Source organism: Rattus rattus, chromosome 1 (assembly GCF_011064425.1).
Source record: "Rattus rattus isolate New Zealand chromosome 1, Rrattus_CSIRO_v1, whole genome shotgun sequence".
Taxonomy (NCBI): Eukaryota; Metazoa; Chordata; class Mammalia; order Rodentia; family Muridae; genus Rattus; species Rattus rattus.
Genome location: NC_046154.1, coordinates 49,872,663 through 49,896,302, shown reverse-complemented (window position 1 = coordinate 49,896,302; position 23,640 = coordinate 49,872,663). Strand labels below are relative to the sequence as shown.

The following is a 23,640-nucleotide window of genomic DNA, read 5'->3' as shown; positions in this document are numbered from 1 at the left end:
GGCCATGTCTTCTGTCACCAGGAAGGTGACAGGCACATGCTGATGCTAGAGGTCCTCCCACATTTTCATTATGTGGGACATGGTGAGGCTTTTATGAGACTCCACCACAGGCTGTTTTTCAAATTTATTTAATTCATCCATCATGTTCTGAAGCCATTTGCTTTTTTATATTGGACAGATGTAATGAGATTTTGGACACTAAAAAATGTTTTTATTAAAAGTTATGACCCAGAGCTAGTTGGTAGGGGCCTGGCCATAAATCCCCAGGAGTATGTGAATTTATAAGGGATGTAGCGACATAACCTTAACCTTCTGGGCCACACCATAGATTACATGGTCTCCCGGCTACAGCCATCTTCCCACCACCCCACACACCTGTAGCTAAATAGCAATAGTAATTATCAATGCCAATAGTAGTAGATGTAGTATTTCTGTAGTTATTGCACATGGTGACTTCTCATCTTGTCATTGCCACAGGTGAGTCATGGTGAGCTAGATGCTGGTAGAGACAGATGACAGAATCTACTGACATTTGTTCTAAATGACAGTGGTCCTGGGCACGTTGATTCTCCCTCCCCAGTCCACATCCTGTGTCTGGGGATGAAGGAATTAGCAGTCATAATTTCTGTGGAGAGAGTGAAGATGATTTGGCAAACAAACATTATTCTAAGACTGGACCAAGCCCTATTCAAAATTAGGAAGCCTTGTCATCTTTCTGCTCATGCGCAATGACTTGATTTGAATGCCAATAGGCACAGATGCTATTAGCATTGAGCTACTTGGAAATTATCCAAAGAATAATTAGCTTGTATGTATAGACTAAAACAAGGTTATTAAGATATGCATGTGGGGTAGATATTATACATTTCATATAATACATGATATATACAATAGAATTAAAAGTTAAGAGAACAGTTAGTCTTGGCCAGCTGCCAGCCACTTGTTAAAACATGGATTCATTCATTTCTGTTGGGCAATGCTGTGTATTAGACCCAGGGGATCTGCTGGGCATTGGGAATAAGTTACACGCGTGAAAGAACCTGCTATAGAACCTCGGCTGAAGCACTGAGGACTCTAAGAAGGACTTTATATCAGTGGTGGCAGCTACCTGGGCTTAGGAAAGTAGGAAACACTGATCTTACTGGGATAAGAAAAGGTGGTTGAGCGAAGAGAAAGGCTGGCACAAAAGACAGGCACAACTGGTTGTCGTTGTTGTTGTTGATGATGATGATGATGGTTGTGGGGGTGGTGATGATGATGATGATGAGAGAGTATAAATATGAAAATGCAATAATGGACCCCATTATTTTGTATACCATAAATAACTAAATAAGCAATGAAAACGACAGTCAAGTTTGGCAAAAATTACGCGATGGCACATCTTCATTTTCAAAGAAGACTGCTCATGTAGACCCGTTGGCTCTTATCTCTGTGCATAGTCGCAGGAAGATGGACTGTAGACTTACAGACACACTGCTGCTGTTGCTGCTGTATCTCCCAATCAGGCCTATGCTTCATCATCTGCTTATGCTGGAAACACATCCCAGGCTTTCCACCATACATCAGAGTCGGCTCCCGCCTACTGAGACCATGGGAGTGTAAACCATGGCTGCCGTCATCATTAAACCCATAAATCCATGTCATTTGTGTGTCATTCACTCCATCCTCATTCATCATCCCTTGCACTTGCAGAATAGCCAGCCGCTGGAGGATTTCGAAGCGCGCTTTGCTGCAGCTACGCCGGTAAGAATGAGAGGGCCTTGTCTGTTTAACTGTCTCGTGTTGTCGGACCATCACTCATTCCATGCTCATCCATCATGCCTTGTGGTTGCAGAACGGAAACCTGTCAATGGACTTTGATGAGCTTCTTGAGGCGACCAAGGTGAGTCCGCCAGGGTCCTGTTAATTTAGAGTTCTTCTGCTTGTCCTCATGTGTCCCATGGCGTCCTCGTTACCTGCATAAATGGTGACTGTCCTACTCTCTGCTGCTGCAGTAGGTGCCCATTGCAATGTTCACAGGAATACTAAAGGTGCCGTGAGGTTCAGTAGGAAGAGTGTGTGTACAAATAGTGTGTGTGTGTGTGTGTGTGTGTGTGTGTGTGTGTGTGTGTGTGTGTGGGTGTGGGGTTGTGTGTGTGTGTGTGTGTGTGTGTGTGTGTATCTGTGTCTCTGTGTGTGTGGTGGGTGGTGGGTAAGTGTATATGTATATGAGTGTGTGTGTGTGTGTGTGTGTGTGTGTATGTGTGTGAGTGTGTGAGAGAGAGAGAGAGAGATAAGGGATATTGAAAAGGTAATAGCACCCATTAGTTTCATTCAACCAGTATTTTAGAGGTCTCCTAGCACATCCTAGTTATACTGATGGGGAAAAGTACAACACAGTCTTTGCGCCCTGAGAGAAAGATAAGAAGGCAGTGGGGGAAAGGTGTGACTGACTGGAAAAGGCTCATGCAGAGGCCTGAAGATGTGTCACCTTTCAGATCCACTGGACTCTGTGCCCCTTAGCACTGTGAGGACTGACTGTGTAGGTTTGGCTTCCATAAAGCATCCAGCTCCTGAACATAGGGGCAAGAGCATGATGTCCTTAGGGCTGTGTCCTGGCTCTTGGCAAAGTAGCCAGCGCATGATTGGAATTCCTACACAGTTCTTGAAGGGTTCCAGAATCTCCTGTTGCCAAAGCATAGGGAATGGGCCTGTGAGAGAATGCATTATGGAGGTCAACCCATGGCATCTCATCTCTCAACTGTCTCACCTCACCACAGTCATGTTGAAAGAAGATAGGGCACTAATCTTGAAGCAGCTGTACAGTGCACCATACACTTGAGAAATTATCACTTATTTAAATCGAAGTGGCTGGGCTAGGGCCAGGGCCAAGTCTGATGGGAGATATCAAGGGGATGGACCCAAACCTCTCAATGCCTTGATTTCTCTAACACTGGTCTTGGCAGCCTTAGCATCACTCCACCTACTGCTTCAAGGTACCCAGTATCTTCTAAAAGAAACGCATCTGCACCTAGAGCTACCCCTCCACCAGAAGGCCTTTGAAATGCTGGTGTTGGTAGGTAATTCTTTGTCGTGAGCAGACATCTCCAGCTGCTGCAAATGGCCTTCCATGGGTGTGCACCATAGCAGGTCTCTTAGAAACCGTAGCTTCTAGTTGGAAGATGTCTTAGAGCTCACTACCACCATTAAGAAATGTTGAGCAGGGACTGGTGAATCAGCAGACAGACTTTGAAGAGGTGTGGTTGCTATACAGGTCAGTGCATCCAATCTCCGGTCCCCGTCCCTTACCTCAGCCTCAGTTAAGGCGTCTGTAAAGTGCGGACTGTGACAATGGAGCTGACTTTCCTGGGCTCAGGCAGTGTCAGACATGATGATAATGTATGGCAATGCTTATTGTAAGCTGTAAAGTGTTTTACAAATGTGAACTCTTAGCTTTATTCTCTTGAGGCCTTTAACATGATGGATGAGGACAGTATTTTCAGATATTTTCAGATGGAACATGGTTTATTAGGTTACAAATAAGCGGCTGGGGTTCACATGGGGGAGGGCTGTGAAAATAGATACTATTCCTGATTCTCAATCATACATGGTTATTCAGATTATTTTTAATTTTATGGCCCAAGAACCCCCTTTTTCTATAAAATTTAATTAACTCAGGGTTCTATTTAAACAGCAAATCCAATGAAACGAAATAACAGCCTATGTTTTATGCCTCCCCATGTTTTTCTCGTTTAATCCTTGAGTGAAAATCATTTGGCAAGAGGAAGGGCTATATCTCAAGAAAGAAGGTTATTTTAAAAGTTGTGCTTAAGGAGAAAATTAGCCAATAAATTATCTTTACGATGTTAGTAAAAGTATGCCACGAGTTCAACACATTTGAGATGTAAATTGTGTGACTTAATTATTAACTTCATTTTAATATTTTCCCAACGCTGAAAATAGTCCTGAGCCGTTTTATAAGCATGGAGTTCCAGACTCCAGGAAGCTCAGAAGCTTCAGTTGAATTCATTAGGCAGAGTCAGTCTTTATATGCAGCAGGAGAGGGAGCAAAGGGCAGCCTTCACCCTATCAGGTGACATGTTGTTGCATTGCCAAAAAAGGCTTGCAGAGGAAAAAACAAGAGTCCAGATTTAGGAGCACATGCTACACACCAGCTGCCATGTATATCAGTGGCTGGACTGTCACTGTGTGAGAGGGAAGGTGCTAGGGGAGTCAGTGGGGAAGGCTGAAATGTACACAAATGCCTCAGATAGCCTCTGCCAGTCCCTTGCCATGTCCTCCCTCAGGAGGTCCATGCTCGTAGTGACAAACGGCTTCTGCCCTCCTCCAGTGCTCCTCCTGGCTCTTAGAGTTCCATAGTCTTCCACTTCTTCGTCACCAGGGTAACTGTACCTCTCCTGCTAGACTTTAGAGTCAGGCTGTCTCCTTTGGAAAACGCTGACTAAATTCTCTGCCCCTAGCTGACTAGGCTCCAGTTTCCCAACAGAGACTGTGGTCACCCTTTCTGTCCTATAACCCTGAAGGGGTCTGCATCTGTGAATCACCATCCCCGAACAGACCATCCATTGCCTGCAGTTAGGACTTGACAGTTCTCCTTTCCATGCCCCTAACACCAAGTACAGTGTCCAGCACCTTATGCTTCTTCAAGATTTTCGAGAAGAATGTTGCATACTTCAGAAGAAACAAACCCCTTGGTGTGTGCCAGGTATTGTCGTGGAGTCTGAGAGCCCAAGGGGGAGGATTGAAGCGGCGCTCACACAGCTGAGCGTCATTCTGGTCCAGGAAAACAGTCTTCTGTGCCCTTCAGCCAAGTTTAGCCAAAGAAGCTCTGCTACTAAGAGCATCCCTTGTCAGAAATGCTTGGGAGCAAATGTGGTTTGGGTCTTGAGGTTGGGACATATTCAGAATAACATACCTTGGAGATGGAACCACAGCCTAAACACCAAATACCTTTCTACTTCATATATACTTCTACTCAATAACTTCATTCTCTCTCTCTCCCTCCCCCCTTCCTCCCTACCTCCCTTCCTCTCTCCCCCTCCCTCCCTCCCCCCCCCACCTCTCTGTGTTTAGTGTGCTAGCATTTTTTTTACCATGACCCGGATCAGGTATAGAATATTCCATTTGTGGCATCATATCAACACTCAGAATGCTCAGATTTGGAATATTTGAGGTTTACAGCCCTCAGACTAGATGATAAATCTCTAACATCAGCTCTGTCACCAAGCTTGGAAAGTGAACCAACATACATACCCAACAGTGGGACCTTTGAACTCAAAGCTGGCTTACTCTGCAGAAGCAATAGTCATTTCTTTTTTGGTATGAATCTTAGAGATCCAACTACGAGCAAGTGGGAACTGGATGTCTGCATGGGGACCAGAGTAGCAGTGCAGGCAGTCTCTTCTTGTGCCTTCTGTTGACTGGTTCTTGCCATTGCCTGCACTGGGAGCCCTCACTTACGATGAGAAGATGAGTGGGAAGTAGGTTTTACTCAGTGGATAGCTTCACACAAAGTGTGTGATTATACGCTTTGCATAATTAAGTCAGGGCATTTGGTTCCTGGCCAAAGAATCCCTATGGTCCCTGAAGCTAAAGTGTATGCAGATTAATTTCTAAGTGTATCTTAAAAGGGTGGTTCTGCTCTTCTGGTCAGGCTTTTTCACACCCCCTGTATGATGGATAGGAAGATGGATGGAGCTGTGTCTGTAGGCATGGAGTTCCTGGGAGTGATTGATAGTGTGTACACTAGTCTGCTTTTGATTCCTTTCCTGGTATTCAATGAAATGTTTTCTTTTCATCCAGCCAGTTTTATATCCCAAAGACAGACTTCGAGGGCAATACATATTTGACTGTATGCTCTCTGTACAGAAATTTCAAGTCCTGACCTGGATGACTTTGATGTCACCTCTATGGGAATATATTTCTTTACGAAACAGTGTGACTAAGGGATCCTGCCTCTCGGGGCTAATGCTGTTGGGAGCATTAAGTGAGAAAGGACCTCATAGTCATCCCTTGCCATTCTTATAGGTGGGTGGCTTTTGGACAGGTGGTTCCACTCTTGAGAGAAACAATTTGTAGGATTGCATTTCTGTCTATGGACTTGGAACTATGAAGTGTAGTAGGCAGTGACTAGCCTTACCATTTCCTTGGTAGCAACAGAGAAAAGGGGTGGTTATTCTCAAGATATAACATGCTAAAGCAAGCCCAGCAACATCCCTCTCATGCTTACATGATTCCTTTTGTGTCTTTCCAGGCTGTGACCCAACTAGAACTTTTTGGAGACATGTCCACCCCTCCTGATATAACCTCTCCCCCCGTAAGTATGCACCACCCTCTGAACACTGCTGCCTGGCCTTTCTTTCACCAGTCACACAGAGACTCAATGTGGGCTTTGGTGAGGGAGCCTGGCTGGTAAATTTCCACTCTGGCGCTTGCAAGCTGAGCTGTGTTATTTGGGTTTTTCAACTAATGCTCCTGAACCTTGGATCCTCTACTATGAAAAAGGAATTAGAATCGATGTCCCTGATTTGAGGAACCAAAGCAACCACGGGACATTGCCTGTGACTTCCCCTTAAGGCTCTAAGAATGGAGACTGGAAAGATACATAGTTCACACTTACCAAGGGTGGATAGCTGAGCTGAGAATATGGACACGAAACTCAATATGGCAGGAAGCATGAGCAGGCATGTGTCACATGGGCCCAGTCCCCCACAGCATAAGCAAGGAAGCCCTTTCTATTCCATCCTTCTCTTTCCCTCTCTGCTTCCTTTTTCTTCCTCCCACTTTGCTGTGCCCACCCCCTTGCCTTCCTGCCTTGGAAAGTATGACCCGTGCCTCCCTGAGCCAGTTATGAAGCTCTGGGTTCACAGCCACAGCTCAGTAAGGGCATCCATGGCACTACTTGCAAGGTGATTGAGATTTCATAGAGATATAAATTCAAAAAGAAATAGAGAAGGAAAAGAAAGAAAGAAGATTGAATTGAAAACAAAGCAAAATAGAACCTCAGTACTAGACCCTTTGATAAGCAGTCTTGTCACTGCAATTGCTACAGCAATGCATGCCCTCTTCAGCCTCTCCCCTGCCTGCTCCCCAGAGTTGTGGAGATAGAGAGAGAGCCAGGCTACACCAACTGAAGCTGGTGGGAAAGGATGGCTCCTCCCATCACCACACAGTTGTGCAAACAGAGTGCCACAGTTCATTGGTGGGATGCACCTCACAGAGAAAGAGCTGTGGTCTCACCACCGAGGACAGATGGCCTGAGACCTTGCAGCCCACAACTGCCACTGGGGAATTCAGGCACAGCTGCCCTGCTCCCAACTCCTGATGTCCATTGCAACCTTGTCTTGTTCCCAGAGGAGCCAGTCCACTCTCATGAGCCTTTCACTCTCTAGCCCCCGAAGTACATAATAGCTAGGGTAGAGAACAGGCAAGAGTGGGCCTGATGGGCTCTTCCTTACCCCCAGCATTGTACAGATGAGCAAACTGAGACCCGAGGAGGACATGTGACTTCTTCAGGGCTGTGTGTGGGGGGGGGCTGTTCTGACGATGTGCAAAAATGCTTAACGCAGCAGCTCAGGGCTATGTTTCTGGCCCTGAACCCAAGTGCAATCCAAATGGGTATTTAGTAATCCTCAGAACAATGCCATTCGTCCCGGAAGCTGACGGTCTAAAAATGGCCCTGTCTAATTACCATGGTTTCAGAATTAATTGCTTGCCCCAGTCTGTTCCAACGGAGGAGGCGGGGACCAACAAGATATTATGGTATCATGCAGACTTACACTGTAGGCAAAAGCCTACAGTTAGCAGGAGTGGACATTCTTATTTTGATAACTTCCCCCCCAGCTATCAAAGGGGGTAAGGGGGACCCAGCATTTCATGCAGCTGACCTTTCTGGAGCTGCAGCTGAGGTCAGGCTGAGGCTAGAAGTTTTCAGATATGCTACTGTGGTTTGTCTTTGTGAAAATATTCCCTTCTCTTTTGCAAGAGTCTGTAAGGTTCCAAGACACATAGGCCTGCACTCTATCCGTTCCTCAAGCTTTCTTTGTTTATTTAGCCAGCTGTTTACTGACCACCTAATAAATGACAGGATTTAACAGGGAACACAGTAGAGTTCAAGTGGGGGTACTTCAGATTGAATTGGGCACTTGCAAGTGGTGAAAGTCATATATGATGGAGTAAGTTGGTAGCCTGAAAAAAATCCCAGAAGTAGGGGCTCAAACGAATAATCATACTTCCCATCATGTGCTGAGCATCGACTGTATGCGCATGCACGGTACTTAAGAAAAACTGAATAAAATTAATCGTTTAGATGCATAGTTTCATTTAGTCCTCATAGCAGCTCATTTACCCTCCCCCCCAACCCCAGGGGAGAGGTAGGATAATGTTTCCGTCATCAGCCAGTAGAGCACATAAGTGACTTGGATGGTTTCTGGTTTTAGCAACACCCACCTTACTCCCCTTATCTGTGTGGCCTTCTGAGCAGGTCTCATGCATCTGGTCCCCTCCCCCCTCTGTCTCACAGACTCCTGCGACCCCAGGTGATGCCTTTCTCCCGTCGTCATCCCAGACGCTTCCGGGGAGTGCAGATGTGTTTGGCTCTATGTCTTTTGGCACTGCTGCTGTACCCTCAGGTAAGCCCACCTTCCTCCTTTCTACTTTCTATGGACCTCAGACAACTAACTGAACCAGTACCAAATACACTTAGAACACCTGAGGAGCCCTGTTCTCTCCTGTGGCTTACCAAGAGATACGAGGCAGCCATGTCGGTGGACAGGTGGTCGAACACAAGGCTGTGGATGCTGATGCTGGGAATTCTGGGATGGCTTCCTTCCTCCTAGAAAATTCCAGACTCAAGGTTTTTGAGAAACATGGCACCATGCACATAGCCATACAAATCAGTGCAGGTCTATTTCTTCCCCATCACTTGAGCCAGAGGCAGAAAAGATGGTGAAAAGGAAAGAGGAACCGTGCCTCTTAAATCCTGATGGGTAGAGGGGACTGCCTTGCTGGGCTCAAGGAGAGAGAGGTCCCCCACTCACATGGGGAACCTCGTAGGTTTACAAGAGTAAACTGCTAATGGTTAATTGAGAGGAGACTTTCTAAATGAAAAGTATCTCATTTTCCAAGAATCCTTTAAAATGCATAGATTTTGTTTATAGGGGGGTAAACACACCTATGACCACAGTTCGGCAGGTAATTTAGAAATGCTAGCATCTCAGGGGTTATACTTTGTTTCTAGAATGTCTGCCACTCCACACAGCCAGGCCACTCCACTTGGAAATGATCACCGATAGGCGAGGTTAGTCCTTGCAGTTATCTGGGAGCCTGGAACAGTGTTGCATTTCCCTGCGTGCTCTGGGTTACAGGCTCACTATTTCTTCTTTAGCTTTATTCTTATAAACAGCAAATGAGAGCCCGAATATTTTAGAATACAAATCTGCTTGTGCTTTTTTATGTAAATAATTACTTTTAATTACATGGTGTTTGAAACGAATTCTTGCTACTAAATATAAACCTTGCTTTTATTGTATATAAATTAAAAATTCATACCCTGTTCTAGAATGCAGCTCCTCCTCTTGAGTTTTAGGGATCATTACAAACTTTTAGAAGCAGGATAGTTGGTAGACTCATAGCTTAGAATCTATAGGCATCCTAGAAATGCATTCATTTCCAAGCTCCCCCTTTGAATTGTTTTGGTGGTCTCTGAAATGGTATAGTGGTGAGGGGTTGTAAAATGGACAGTAAAATCTTGGAAAGAGTGAAATAGGATGTGTCATTTACAATATGAGTAAATATGTCTATTAGGAGCAGCCCTGGGCTGGAGCCTTGTCTTCACATACACACACATACACACACTGTCCCCACTGCTTTGTCTATAAAGAGCAACAATAACAATGATAGACCCCATACCTACTAATCTTCAGACATGCTCACTCCACAGTATCCACTGGGTGCCCACTCTAGGCCAGCTTCTGTTCCAAGTGCTTGCCGTACACCATTGAACTTAGCAGAGGGCTCCTCTTCAGCCAGGGTCATAAGCCAGAGCATACACGAGTATGGGATACATTAGAACAGTAGGGTAGTAGGAATGAAGTGATGAGCAGAACAGAGCACGGACTCTGGAGTCCTGGCTGAGGAGGGCGTGGTATGGAGGATCTTGCAAGTACAACAGCATCAATAGGATAGAAGGTCAAGGAAGAAGGCAGGCTTCCTGGTTACGCCTGTTCCAGGCAGGGGAAGGAAGTTTGACCTCCCCTACTTTCATCCTCCTCTCTATAAACAACAAGATGGCACTAGGTGTGGTTTCCAGTCTTACCCTGGACTTACATTAGATTACAAATGCCCTGGAGACCTTTGTCAGACTCAGTACTGTCAGGCACAGAGAAAGTAATCCGATCAGCAATAGGGAGACAAGGTCAGGAAGTGACCCATGCCACTCCAAGGACAGCTGAAGACTTTTGAATCTCCCAGTCTGGCTTACTCGTTAGTTAAATGTTGGGGCTGATAATGTCAGAAGCAAAACTTCATCTTCATAACTGGAATGAAAAAAAAACTTGTGTCAATATCATGAGAATTAAATGAGATAACTAAGGGCCTCTGAGAATGTTGAAGATACTCAATGTGGAAAATATTGTTATTACTTTATTATCATAGCACTGGCTATAAAAGGGGACTGTCCTGTCCCCTCCTCCCTGTCTTTATCTTCTTGGGAATTTTTAAAATACATATAGCCAAGTTTAGTTGTTTGGTGTCTTGGTTACCCATAGCAGAGGTAGTCTGGGTGGTCTGGAGAAGCAGGCTCTAACCAGCTGTAAGCAGCCCAGCCCCACCTCCACTGAAACCTAGATGCTCACCTGTAAACTGAGAGTAAATTGGATCTCCCAGAGCAGTGCCGAGAGCCTCATCTTCATGACTTGTGTGTTACAGAAGACCTCTGTAATACTTCCCGGAAGTGTGATCTAAGGAGGAGTTCTGCAGACATTTGTATTTTGCTGCTTGTGTAACTGGCTGGTGTAAGCTATGCCCTCACAGAAGTAGAATTTTATGCATAAGAATAAACAGAGAGTGGTAATAGCTACCCCAGAGGCTTACTACAAGCATCTACTCTCCCACCAAAAAGTGGGAGGGGTGTTGTTTCTCTCTTCTCTGCATCTCTAGAGACTGAATCAGAGCCAAGCATCCAGCATGGATATTTTTGGATGAATGAGTGAGTTAAACGAGGCAGTGTAGCTAGGAGGTAGCAAACAAGTTCTATACAAACGCAGCGAGCCTTTGTTTCCAATGTTTTTCTTATATGTTAGTCTGGTTTTGTTTTTCTTCCCTCGGTCATGGGTATGGGTGTCTCCAGAGCTGGCGTCTTGTTATAGATTGCAATATTTACCAAATGCACATGCACATGCACACACGCACGCGCACACACTTCAATTGCAAGGTGGGAAGGTGGGTGTTCCCTTTTTGCAAGCAGCAAAGAGGTTTGTAATGCCTGAACTTTTATGACACAAACATGTTTCTGGGCACCTCATCCCTCCACGGTTGCACACGAGTCTCCAGCTAACAAATTGTTAGGTAGCTGCAGTGGCTGCCCTGAAGCGGCTCCCTGAAACCAACGCTGCTTTAGCCCAATGGCTGAGGTGTCCCTTCAGGCATGCACATGGCCTGTGGCTAGAAAGCAGTAGCTCCCAGGCTCGGGAAGGGCTCAGGCTTAACAACCCCTCCTCCCCCAACCAGGAAAATTGAATGAGATCTGTAAACTCCTCAACATGGTACCAATTACCCAGTGTTGCCTTTTTCTCTTCTGAATATTATACTTTGGTCTGGAGCAGATGGCGTGAAGCCAGAGAGACATGCTAATAGCTCTCTCCCAAAAATTGTGCATAGCCCATCTGTTAGCTCCCTGTGGGGGAAAAACAGAAAATATGAGGGGGGTGCTGCCACCAACAGTACAATCATCAGAAGTGAATCTACCTGTGGATCTTAGGTTCCATTGCACTCTTGGAAAAACATGAAGATGTCCATCCTCTGGATCTCTTGAGGTGGCCCTCGTGAGCCAAAGCCATGCATCTAAGCCTTATGCTCAAGAACTGGAAGTGCCACACTAACTCCTAACTCATGGCTCAGGACGCTTCTCCTTAAAATTATTTTTCTTTGTGATTATGTGATGACAATATGCATTCTGTAGAAAGCACACTGTGAATGTTGATCTTTCCCTGGGGTAACAATATGTGGTACAATGCTCCCTCTCTCGGTACTGAGCAACCACAGGGAGCTATGACTCCCAGTCAGTCATGCAGTCAGATGGAAAGGTCACTCCACAGTCTACTGGGCTGCTAAGCTGGGCTGTTTAGTAGGTTAGCACGTGCAGTATCTCTACTGGAGGTTATAACCCCATCATCAAAGAGTAGGTAGATTTGTGTTTTAGAAGAATGGTGAGAAGGAGGGTGGGGCATCGCTGGGTCGAAACTGAGAGTTTCTGCTCACTCATTAAAATGGGCATTAGAGTCACCAGGGACATTGAAAGGCCACAGTTGAAGCCTGGATCCTTTTCCTTTTTAATATAACAAATACCTGCAATGTTGTAGGAACTCATTATTTTCCTGTACCATTTTTAATCAGTATAATGTCACACTGATGGTATGGGATTGAAATGGGAAGTGATTTATAATAAAAGCATGTATTTCAATAAGGAAATACTTGGGCATGACCATAGTGCAGGGCATAATGAGCAGTGAGAAGATCGTACCCAACAGCAGAGTCACCAGTAAAAACTGCAGCTAAAATACAGGCTCACACCAGCCATGATGACGAGTGTTTCTGCCTGGGACCACCATTTTTTCACATGTTCCAAATCAAATGACATACATTCTCCCTTGAGTGTCCACACTTGTCACATCCATGGGAAACATAGGTGTTGACTCTGTGCAGAGAAACTCAATTTCTGAACCATTTGGTCTGACTAGGCTTACATCAGGAGGCTAGATCTGTTATTGTCCTGTGCAATGGTCTCACAGATCATGGATGTCTACTGTCAATGCTGGTGGCCTCTTAAATGCCATGAGAGCCAGACTTTCCTGCAGTTACCATAATAACTAAAACATCCCACCGATTTTCTCTTCACCCCTAGGGGGCAAGAGAATTCCCTCTGAGAATAATTTAGTTATGTGACAGCAAATCAGAGAACAAAAGAAACAAGTGGCCTGGCTGTCACTTAGCATGTTAGAGGCCAAAGCACTACATTAGTAGGTAAGCTATCAAACAGTGAATAAAGCAAAAGTTTGAACAGTGGCCCCCAGTACAACTGGACTTAAAGTTCTATCATGAGGTTGTCTGTTTCATTGCTTCAATGCCTTTAACACTGGCTGGATTCACCAGTAAGTGTGCTCTGTCTAAAGCTTCCTCCTGGGGCAGGTGGCAAGAGGATAGAGAAATGACCAGACTTTGAATGTTGACTTGACCAGCTTCAGTCAGTTCAGAGGCAGTTGAATTGAGCCTAGAACCAGGTACTCTTCTTTATGATCACTGTAGGCTCAGAAGAGTCACCGACATGAGCCATGATGTTATCGTTGCCATGGCACCTGTCAATCATGCTTTTGGGTGTTGCTAGGATACCCTGAATCCTCTCCCAGTTCGTTCTGATCTCACTGTTTTGCACATACAGTTTTATTCTGGCAGCCTTTGGAGTGCTTCTTTGGGCAAAGCTAGCTTCTCTATCCTCTGCCATGACTGAACAGCCATGTGTCTCTTAGGCTTAGGCGTCCATGTTTAATGACCACTATGCCCCCTGAGAAGCATGAGCACCATGGAAAGCATGTAAGAATTTTTGTGACCCCAACAGTATGCTGACATATTCCATAGTAGCCCAGACCCAGTGACTGTGAAAGACACAAAATAGATGTTGGCTGTCTGGAGGACTGCATGTAACACAAGGAAGAGAATTCTGACTAGAGATGGACTCACCTCAGTTTGGATCCTGATCCTGCTTATGAAAGCCATGTGACCCTAAGCAAATGACCTCTCCTCTCTGACAACCAGTTTTCCTCAATGGGCATAATGGCAACTATCATTCGAGGATTCTCCGAAGATGTAAAACAGTAGTCTATGCATACTGTACGGAATTAATGAATGGAAGCCGTTACTTTGTGTGGTACTGTCTTAACAAATATCATTTCCATTCCTATTGCAATCTCTGTATCTCACCCAAAAAGAATAGTTGGGCAAACAATCACCATGATGATAAATGTAAGAACCTGCCTTGATATTTTTGTAATACCAAACTACCATGGTAGAAAGTATTCCCATTGGATTAATAACCTCCAATTTTTATTCTGTAAACTTGTAAAAGTAATAATACAGAAGTAATGTATCATAATTCCCACCCCTGAAGTAAGGTGTTGTCTGTTACACAACAAGCAAGACATCAGTGTTTGTCTGGGCCATGTCACAGGAGTAGCTGACATTTGCTGAACGTTCACTCTGTCCGCTGCAATAGTTCCTTCCTTGAATATTGAATTATATTCGCCTTCAGATCATCCTACAGAAATAGGAGATAATGTATGCCCATTTCATAGGTAAGAGCCTGGAGCACTTTGAATCTTAAGGGGCGCTCCCAGGTGACACATTGAGGAAGCAGAGGTCTGGCTTTTCATCTATGCCTCTAAGGTTCTAACAGTCACAGTTTCACTTCACACACTGCCTGCCTGATGAGAAACGTAATGAAAGTTAGGCCTCAACGCCTGGCTGTATAGCAGAGACTGGGTCCCAGATGGCCTCAGCAATTGAGACTGGTCTCAGTTCACCAAGTAGAGGCATGTAGACTAGGCTACCTCTCAGTTTCCTGTACCTTTCACTGAGACACTCTGTCTCCTGAACTGTGAGATTCAGGAAAGTGAAGCAATGAGAAAATGTTATTCCCGGATTCAAGCTGTGTTTCACTTCCTACTTATGACCTCTTCCATGAGAGGTCTGCCTGGCCCCTCCACCAGTAAGTCAACATCCAGAGGTCAAGACCCAAGAAGTCCTAGTATAGCCTAGGACTCTGTACATGGGCAGTACATGTCTGTCAATCACTCAAATCCATCGATGTTCCTTCTCCAGGATGCCTGACCCTCCTTTTTCCTGTTTCAGGTTATGTCGCTATGGGCGCCGTCCTCCCATCCTTCTGGGGCCAGCAGCCCCTTGTTCAACAGCAGATCGCCATGGGTGCTCAGCCACCCGTTGCTCAGGTGATACCAGGAGCTCAGCCCATCGCATGGGGCCAGCCAGGTCTCTTTCCTGCAACCCAGCAACCCTGGCCAACTGTGGCCGGGCAGTTCCCGCCAGCCGCCTTCATGCCCACACAAACTGTTATGCCTTTACCAGCTGCCATGTTCCAAGGTCCCCTCACCCCCCTTGCAACCGTCCCAGGCACGAATGACTCTGCCAGGTCAAGTCCACAGAGTGACAAGCCCAGGCAGAAAATGGGGAAGGAAATGTTTAAGGATTTCCAGATGGTCCAGCCTCCACCCGTACCCTCCCGAAAGCCTGACCAGCCCTCCCTGACCTGTACCTCAGAGGCCTTCTCCAGTTACTTCAACAAAGTCGGGGTGGCACAGGATACAGACGACTGTGATGACTTTGACATCTCCCAATTGAACTTGACCCCTGTGACTTCTACCACACCATCTACCAACTCACGTGAGTGTCCTTTCACTGAATTCTAAAACCTGACGAGTACAGTGCCTATCTTGTAATTTAAGCGACCAGTGGTAGAATCTGTCTCACTTGCACCTCAAGCTTGCAGGTATCACTGATAATCGTCCCCATAGCAACCAACTCAGATACTAGGTATAGCCTCTTACCCTCTGGGTCTCTTTTTATATAACATTGATATCTACCATGTAGATTTGTGTGAAGGAAGAGAATTGACTTCCAAAAGTTTTATTTCTGACTTACATACGTACATACATGCATACATAGATATAATAAAATTTAGAAACAAGGTTAAAAATTAGAACATTAGAAATTAGATCAGAAGAAAATGCAAGGCAAGGTTTATAGCTATTAGGTCATGATGTACACTAAGTGGGCAGTGAGCCCTGGCTGGGAACATGGAGGTCTGTTCAATCCTTATTGACTGTGTGCTTTGGAGCAACAGTCTTGCCTCCATGGGCTTCATGGTTCTTAGCTCGAAAGCCAATTATTTGAAGGAAGGCATTACAACATAGAAGGATCTTCTTCATTGTGTTCTTGGTCAATAGGGTTTGGAGGGGTGTGTTTGTTTGTTTGTTTGTTTTTGCAGGTCGCTGGGCCAGGTTTCTAGTGCTCACTTCGTCATGATAAGCTGTGTCTTAAGTCAAAGAAAGTCGCTGCCCTGAGTCTCTGGATTCCTTGTAGGAGCACCAGCTTCCTTCTGGCCTTAGCACTAGGAGACTCTGCCTCCACCTTATTCCTATTGCAAACACCAAAAATAGAAAGCCTGCTGCCGAGTTAGAAGCCAGACACACTTGAGCACGCATGTGCTTGTCAGACACAATCGGAGAAAGTGTTCCAGTGACTCAGCCTGTGCTTTGACAATTGATAAGGGGAAAGAAAAGGCTCATGGTACAATGACTTTGCCGTTTTCATTACTGTCACTGGTGATATGGATCACTGGATGGCCAATACCATGAATTGTCAAAAAAAAAAATTTAATGTGAATACAATTAGATTGTGTCATTCAGCCTGGCTCAGAATGTTATTCTGAAAATGAAGGCCTTGCACTCAGGCCATGGGTGCCACATAGCCAAGGCATTTCTATTAATTCTAATCCATGGGGTTTCAATGAAGAATAATGAATAAAAAATGAAATGCCGGAGAAATAACAGTCATGCATAAATGAACAAGAGTCTTTTTAAAACGCAGGTCTCATTTTCAATGAGCCATGGGTTGCCTACAAACAAGGAAGCTCTTTGAGGACCGGGACCATCTTGTCACCATCCGCACACTTCTCAGAATGCTAGCAGGAGGCCCCAACACATGCAGATATTAGGAAATGTTAAAGAGGATGAAACTAGCTGCCCAAAAGGCCTTGTCACTTAAACTGTGTCATGGTTGACATTTGAGGACAGACGATTCTTACGATCTACCCACCAGAGGCAAACAGCGTCTTCGTACTTTTCTTCTAATCATGACAGACAGTAATAACTCCAGACATTGCCACATGTTCCCTCTGGGTGAAATGACCCCCACCCACCCACCTTGAGAGAGCACAGGCTTGGAATTCTGGTGTCCTGCCTGTAGGACCTTGTTACACCTGAGACACATGGGGACAGAACCTCTAGCTGTGATCCTGCTGGTTGCACTCGGGAACGGTGAGCAGTACACTGTTAGGAGAGTCAAGGGTTCTCAGCATCTTGTAAGCAATAAGCCACTTCAAACACAATTCAGAACTGAGCGAAGCTAATATTACCCACTCAGCGAGGCATCTTTGTATGGCATTAAACCATACAAAGTGTAGCTATTTTGCTCAGAAACCAACTCTCAAAACAACCAGAAATACATAATCTTTTATTTTCAATAAAACGGGTAAAGTCAATCCTCTCACACTGTTCCCTGACAGCGTTCATTCAAAATGGGACTGAGAGACGAGTCAAACAAAAACAAACAAACAAACAAACAAACAAAACAAACCATAAAACCAAAACACCTCAAATAGAAAAGACTCCATAGTGTTAGATATATCTGGGCCACATCCCATAGCTCGTACCCATACCTGTATCACTGTGAATGATGCCCCCCATGCCCCTCTGGGCTTTGGCCCCTCAATATCTGAAGGACGTGTACACTACTGCATCTAGTTATTTGTGTCGGGAGCATAATGAAGGGAAAGAGGGTAGCCAGGGTTCGCCTCATTCCATGCTGTAAATGGCCAAGGAGCTGCAGATAGCATCCACTGGGTTAAAGGTCAGCAGGAACTTTTGCAATCACTCATTGGCTGATAAAATACCTGACATTTGCTAAGCTCAGAAACAGAGTAACGGGGAAGCCTTACCAATGGCAATGCCACTCACCTACTCAAACAAGCCCTGCCTTGGTACTAAGCCAGTGACCAGAATTTCCTATGCTAAGTTAATCATTACAAAAAGAAGAGCTTCCAATGTCACATGTGTTAGAAATCTCAGGAACAAATAAGGAGAGGAAGACAGAGGAGGGTCACGGCAGCAAATGCATATTCTTTGCAACAAGCTTATCGTCTCTTCCAGTGCCAGCTATGTTTATTAAACACTGGGTGTCCACAATCATGTAAAGTCTAACTTAGCTGTTGCCATGAAAGTATTAGAAATCTCCACCTTTTCTGTAAAACTTAGGTAACCTCTATCTCGGAGGAGTTCTACAAGTTTGAGGGATATTGTCCTTAAATTTCCTAACAGTGTCTAAGCTGCAAAAGTCATTCAAAATTATGCCTTCAGAGAAGAGCAGGAGAAGAGACTTAGCCATGCCCAGCAGCTTGCAGCTTGCAGCTTGCTTGTGCGTCAGAAGCACTGTAGGAGTTGTTTGGAGCTCCTGACTCAGTGGTTCTCCAGTAGGGGCTGAGTTCCTGAATCATAGGAGGAATTTAGATGCTCAGATTTGGCTTGAGATGGGAAGTGGGAAGACTTGACTCAAGGATAAGGAGACCTCAGGTATCTCTACGGGATCTAAATGGTTGTGGCTTAGATGCACGTTTACCTCATTGCCTCTCTTGGTATCATCTCCCTGTAGCTCCAACCCCGGCCCCTAGGCAGAGCTCTCCATCCAAATCATCAGCTTCCCACGTCAGTGATCCGACCACAGATGACATCTTTGAAGAAGGCTTTGAAAGTCCCAGCAAGAGTGAAGAACAAGAAGCTGTAAGTCACCTTCCGATAGCTCTGCCTTTCCTTACAATTAAAATTCACCCACAGACAATAAGAGCACCAACATAAAAGAGAATGCCAGCTCTGAGCGGAGGTTTGAAGAGCCAAGGAAGAGTGTATCCACCGGAAACAATGACCTTTTGCTAAGTTCTTAGGAGCTCTCACCTCTGGGAGGTGGCGTCCTCTGGCAAAAGCATCAGCCTCCTGTAAAATAATTGGTTGCATATGCCGCATGAATATAATCTTAGTTGCCTTATATTTTCAGTTGTTGAAGAGAGAAAAAAAAAGTGTTATCTTCTTGTGTTCTAGCCTGATGGATCACAGGCCTCCTCCACCAGTGATCCATTTGGGGAGCCCAGTGGTGAGCCCAGTGGTGATAATATAAGTCCACAAGACGGTAGCTAGATAGCGCAGGTCTGGGTAGGTATCTGTCCTTTTTATCTCCTTCACCTACAAGGTTGTCCCTCCTGCTTGCTCCTTACCACTGTTGTCCTACCCCAGTGTTTGTGCTTTGTCTCCTTGACTGTGCACTTTTACAGTATCCACATCAGCTCCCCATGTCTGTGATTGCTCCTAATGCTTGCACCGTTTTTTTCATGCCTGTTACTGTATTGCCGATATTGAGACCCCTTCTCCTTGCCTGAGCCGTCTCACAGTTATCAGTGTTTGTATGATCTCTTGTGCCTCCTTTCTATTTTGCACTTTGCTTTTCTCATGGATGAATGACCTTTGACATACACCAAAATGTGGGGTTGGAGGGAACATGGTGAATAGTTCTATTACTTAATCAATAATGCATTCTGAGTTGGTGACTGGTGACAGTGACAGGATGAGGTCCAGTCAACAGTACCTAATGGGGATTGAGTTTTTAGAAACATTGGCCCTCTGGAGTAGGCACATAATACTTACTCTCTCTCTCTCTCTCTCTCTCTCTCTCTCTCTCTCTCTCTCTCTCTCATTTTCTCTCTCTGTCCATCCCTCCCTCCCCCTTCTCTTTCTCTCTGTCTCTGTCTCTGTCTCTCTCATTTTCTCTCTCTGTCCATCCCACCCTCCCCCTTCTCTTTCTCTCTTTCTCTCTCTCTTTCTCTCTCTGTCTCTGTCTCTGTCTCTCTCTCTCTCACACACACACATACACACACACACACAGAAACACACATACACTCTGTCATTCTTTCTCCCTCACACACTCACACTGTCTCTTTCACACACACATACACACATGCATACTGTCTCTTTTACACACAAACACACTCTTACCCATACTGTCTTTCACAAACATACACACACACATACTCACACGCATGATAATTTCTCAGTGAAATGAAGTCCTGATGCTTTATTCTTTTAACCAAAATGTCACTGCATTTGTCTACATGCCGCAGATCAAAGAGGTCACCAATCAAACACCGAGAAGCCACACTATGAAACAAAACCGAGCCATGCTTGAAATAAGATTGATCGAGATTTAAGGTCACCGTAGCCCAAACCATCTATCCAGGAAGGGTTCTATACCTCCTTCAGTGTATCAGTGACACCCAAGGACATGGGACTGTCACTCTGGAGGCTCCACACCTGTGCTGCACCTTGACTTGCCACCATATCACTTCAGATTCTGTCAGCTATTGGAGAGAGGCATCCTTACACTGCCAGAAGTGGTGTTTGGAACTCGACTTTCAATCCACCTGATTTGATCAAAGTAAAGAGGAGCTGATGAAGCTCGCCTTCTCGGGGGACAGGATACTTTGGTTGCACAGATGTAATGTCTTGGGCCAGCTTTGACAAATGTTTCCAAGTTTTAGGTATCTTCCTGGTTTTCCATAAACATGTAGGACTGCCAGGCCAGACTCAAAGTTCTTTACTCAAACGTTCCTAGTTCTGAACAACACCATTGCCATTAAAATGGTTAACAGTGTTCACTGCTTAGAACTATGGCTACGCCAGTCATGGTCCACACATAGGTCCTTTTGACAGTTACTGAAAGCTAACACAGGGATTCAAAAGTACTTTCTGTTAATAGATTTTAGGATTAAGAAATTTAGCATACTATAACTTGTCACATCTTATTTCTGTAAAATATAATACTATACAAAACCACAAACACACATTGGAAAAGTAAATCTTTCACAACTGTGTTGGGAACTGGTCTCTTAAAGGCACACTCGATGCAAAAGGGGAGGGATTCTCAAGAGATTACTTGAGGTGATTTCCAGGAGGTTTTCACCTCGGGTGTATATTGTACTTCGTGGTTCAAATTCACTTTAGAAAGTTTGATAAATGAACTAGCAGTGAAGAGATCCACTCATCACAATGTCAGCAAACATCATCCTAGAACTGAAGAGCTTGTTGGACACCATGATGGCTTACTCCATTGGTGGGTCAGTGCTTCAAACTCTTCGTCATGAGCTTGTCTGGCTTTGAAGCACTTACACAAGTTGAACTGTTTCATGAGGCCTTGCTTTATTCCACACTTGATGGTCCTTCTGGCGCCTCAGCCCATAGCTGGGTTGTACATGGTCATTGTATGCTGATGTAGCAAGAGCTCCAGTTTTGGAACCTCAGTTCAAATCCTAGCCACGTAAAAGTGGGAAGTCCTGGGCAAGAGACACTCTTTTCTGAATGTTGATTCTTTTTCATTAGAAGAGGTTATAGTATCCTTGGTATTAGCTGATATGTTCTAAGTCTAGTCTGTGGCATAAAGTCAGACCATGCGAATTCACCTTAAAACTTAGTCTGGTTTGAGAGTTTCTGTTGTCAGAGCTCAGAACCTGGATTCATGCTTCTTGACCATGTCACCTTGATCAGGAGTCTTGAAAATAGAGGTTAAAAATAATGCCCATCTTACAGGAGAGTTGGATGAAGTCATGAGGTGATATATATGGAGTTCTCAATACAGTGTCTGGCACGTAGAGTATCTGATAGCTACCATCATTATCACCTCCAACACCCTTGTCATCAGGAGCTTCCACATACCACCCCCACTATCACTATCATCATCACAACAATCATCACAGTCACCATCACTGCCACCGCCACTGCCACCATCACTAATATTGCCATTACCACTGTGGCTTCTTCATCTCCATATCACTAGCAGTACATATCAGCATCAGCACCACTACCATTACTGCAGTCATCCACCATCATAACCACTGTATTCACCCCAGCACCACAACCTTCCTCAGCACACCCACCAACATTGCAACTCTAGCATCCCTGTTGCCCTCATCACTACCTTTACCACCATAATCAATGTGGTATGAACTTCAATATATGTTGATGCTCTATATTCTTAGATTTTATACATTTAGCCCCATGTTAAATCAAGTCAATGACTAGGAGGGTTTGCTTGATACTTTTTGCCTTTAGGTAAATTTTGATATGCCCCATAATAGATTAAAGCAGAGGGAGAGAGGTAAGGCCTTTCCAGTATCCATATAACAAACCCTGTCCCATAATTATGACTTCTGTTGGAGACTCATAGACCACCCCTCGATCCCCTCCAAACGTACACACACACACACACACACACACACACACACACACACACACACACAGAGAGAGAGAGAGAGAGAGAGAGAGAGAGAGAGAGAGAGAACGCAATCTTGGGTTCCTATATAAATCGCATTAGGACCCTCTCAGCTTTGAGGGGAGCTAGATTTTAATTTTTGATGAAGCAGGCGTTCATCCTGGCCATTTTACAATTCCATATCAGAAGCTGTGCAGTGGAGTTAAAGCCCACCTTGCAGATAGATCCCCTATGGTGAGCACAGAGGAAGCTCCTGTGAGTCTTTGTGTCCCTCTATCAGTGTGAAAATAGCACAAGCCGAATGCGATCTCTCTGCCTCCATCCCCTTTACCCACAGAACCAACTGGAAATTTCCTGGCTGTAATTTCTTAGTGCTTTTGCGGACACTTGGAGAAATGATTCCATGCGGAGATAGTTGTGTTGTGGCTTTATTTCCCTTCTGCTGTCACGGAGTTGGAAAGCAAAGTCCCTATCCTTTCTTATCACTCTTGCAGCCACTATCTCCAGCTGTTTTTTTTATTAGAAATAGCCACCCAGTTTTGAGTAAGCAGGGAGGACATCTGTTGATAAGTTAAAGCCATACAGCCCCAGAATACAAGAAAACAAACTCAATCCCCACAGGTGGAAGCTTTGGGGCCTATACCAAATGTTTCTGTTTTAGCAATAAAGGAAAATATCTTCAATTATTTCACTTTCTTCCCCTTACCTTTCCATCTGGGAGAATCATATGTCTTTTAAAGACTGAGTCAACAGGGGCAAAAAGAAAAAAGAGAGAGTGAGAAAGAGAGAGAGAGAGAACCAAAATAATATTATAATGGCTGGTGTGGGGATGGCAGGTAATTTGTACTTCACTGATGTGTTGCTGGAGCAATTTTAAGGGCAAAATGTTAGCCTTTGAAGGGATGAAAGAAAAATGAAAACATTTATTTGGTTAAATGGCTAAGTAAATAAACTGCCTATCAGACTTTCCCAGCTGTCAAGTCAAAGTAGTATCTGTAACAATAGGAATCGTTTGGTCTGTCTCCCTTTGTAACAATAGATACTGCCATAAATAATAAGTCGCTGTCACTTTTTTAATACTGATCTCTGTAGTGGGAACCCAGAACGTATAAAGTATTGCCTGATAGATTCCTACTGTTCAGGGAAAAAGAAAGATGAGCTTCTAATGCTTTGGGAGGGTGAGTGTTTGGTCTTTAGCTTTTGGTTTGTTTGTTTTTAAGGAATGAAAGAAAGAAAACAAAGGGCCAGAGTCTGAATGAGTCTGAA

At 44.7% G+C, this 23,640-nt stretch overlaps 1 protein-coding gene across 5 annotated transcripts in view; it reads left to right on the top strand.

Annotated features, from left to right (window-relative positions):
- Dab1 (DAB adaptor protein 1) overlaps window positions 1–23,640 on the top strand; it is a 377,234-nt gene that overhangs the window by 345,360 nt on the left and 8,234 nt on the right. Inside the window, exons 10-16 of one of the 5 annotated variants that reach the window (XM_032901296.1) lie at window positions 1,693–1,743; window positions 1,835–1,882; window positions 6,254–6,316; window positions 8,522–8,630; window positions 15,121–15,669; window positions 18,715–18,842; window positions 19,158–19,268. In XM_032901296.1, the coding sequence (XP_032757187.1) occupies window positions 1,693–1,743; window positions 1,835–1,882; window positions 6,254–6,316; window positions 8,522–8,630; window positions 15,121–15,669; window positions 18,715–18,842; window positions 19,158–19,253 (1,044 nt within the window). In that variant the 3' untranslated portion in view covers window positions 19,254–19,268. Of the gene's footprint in view, window positions 1–1,692; window positions 1,744–1,834; window positions 1,883–6,253; window positions 6,317–8,521; window positions 9,050–15,120; window positions 15,670–18,714; window positions 18,843–19,157; window positions 19,269–20,230; window positions 20,777–23,640 lie in introns of those variants that run through there. The other 4 variants (XM_032901259.1, XM_032901248.1, XM_032901266.1 and 1 more) reach the window with 4 other exon arrangements.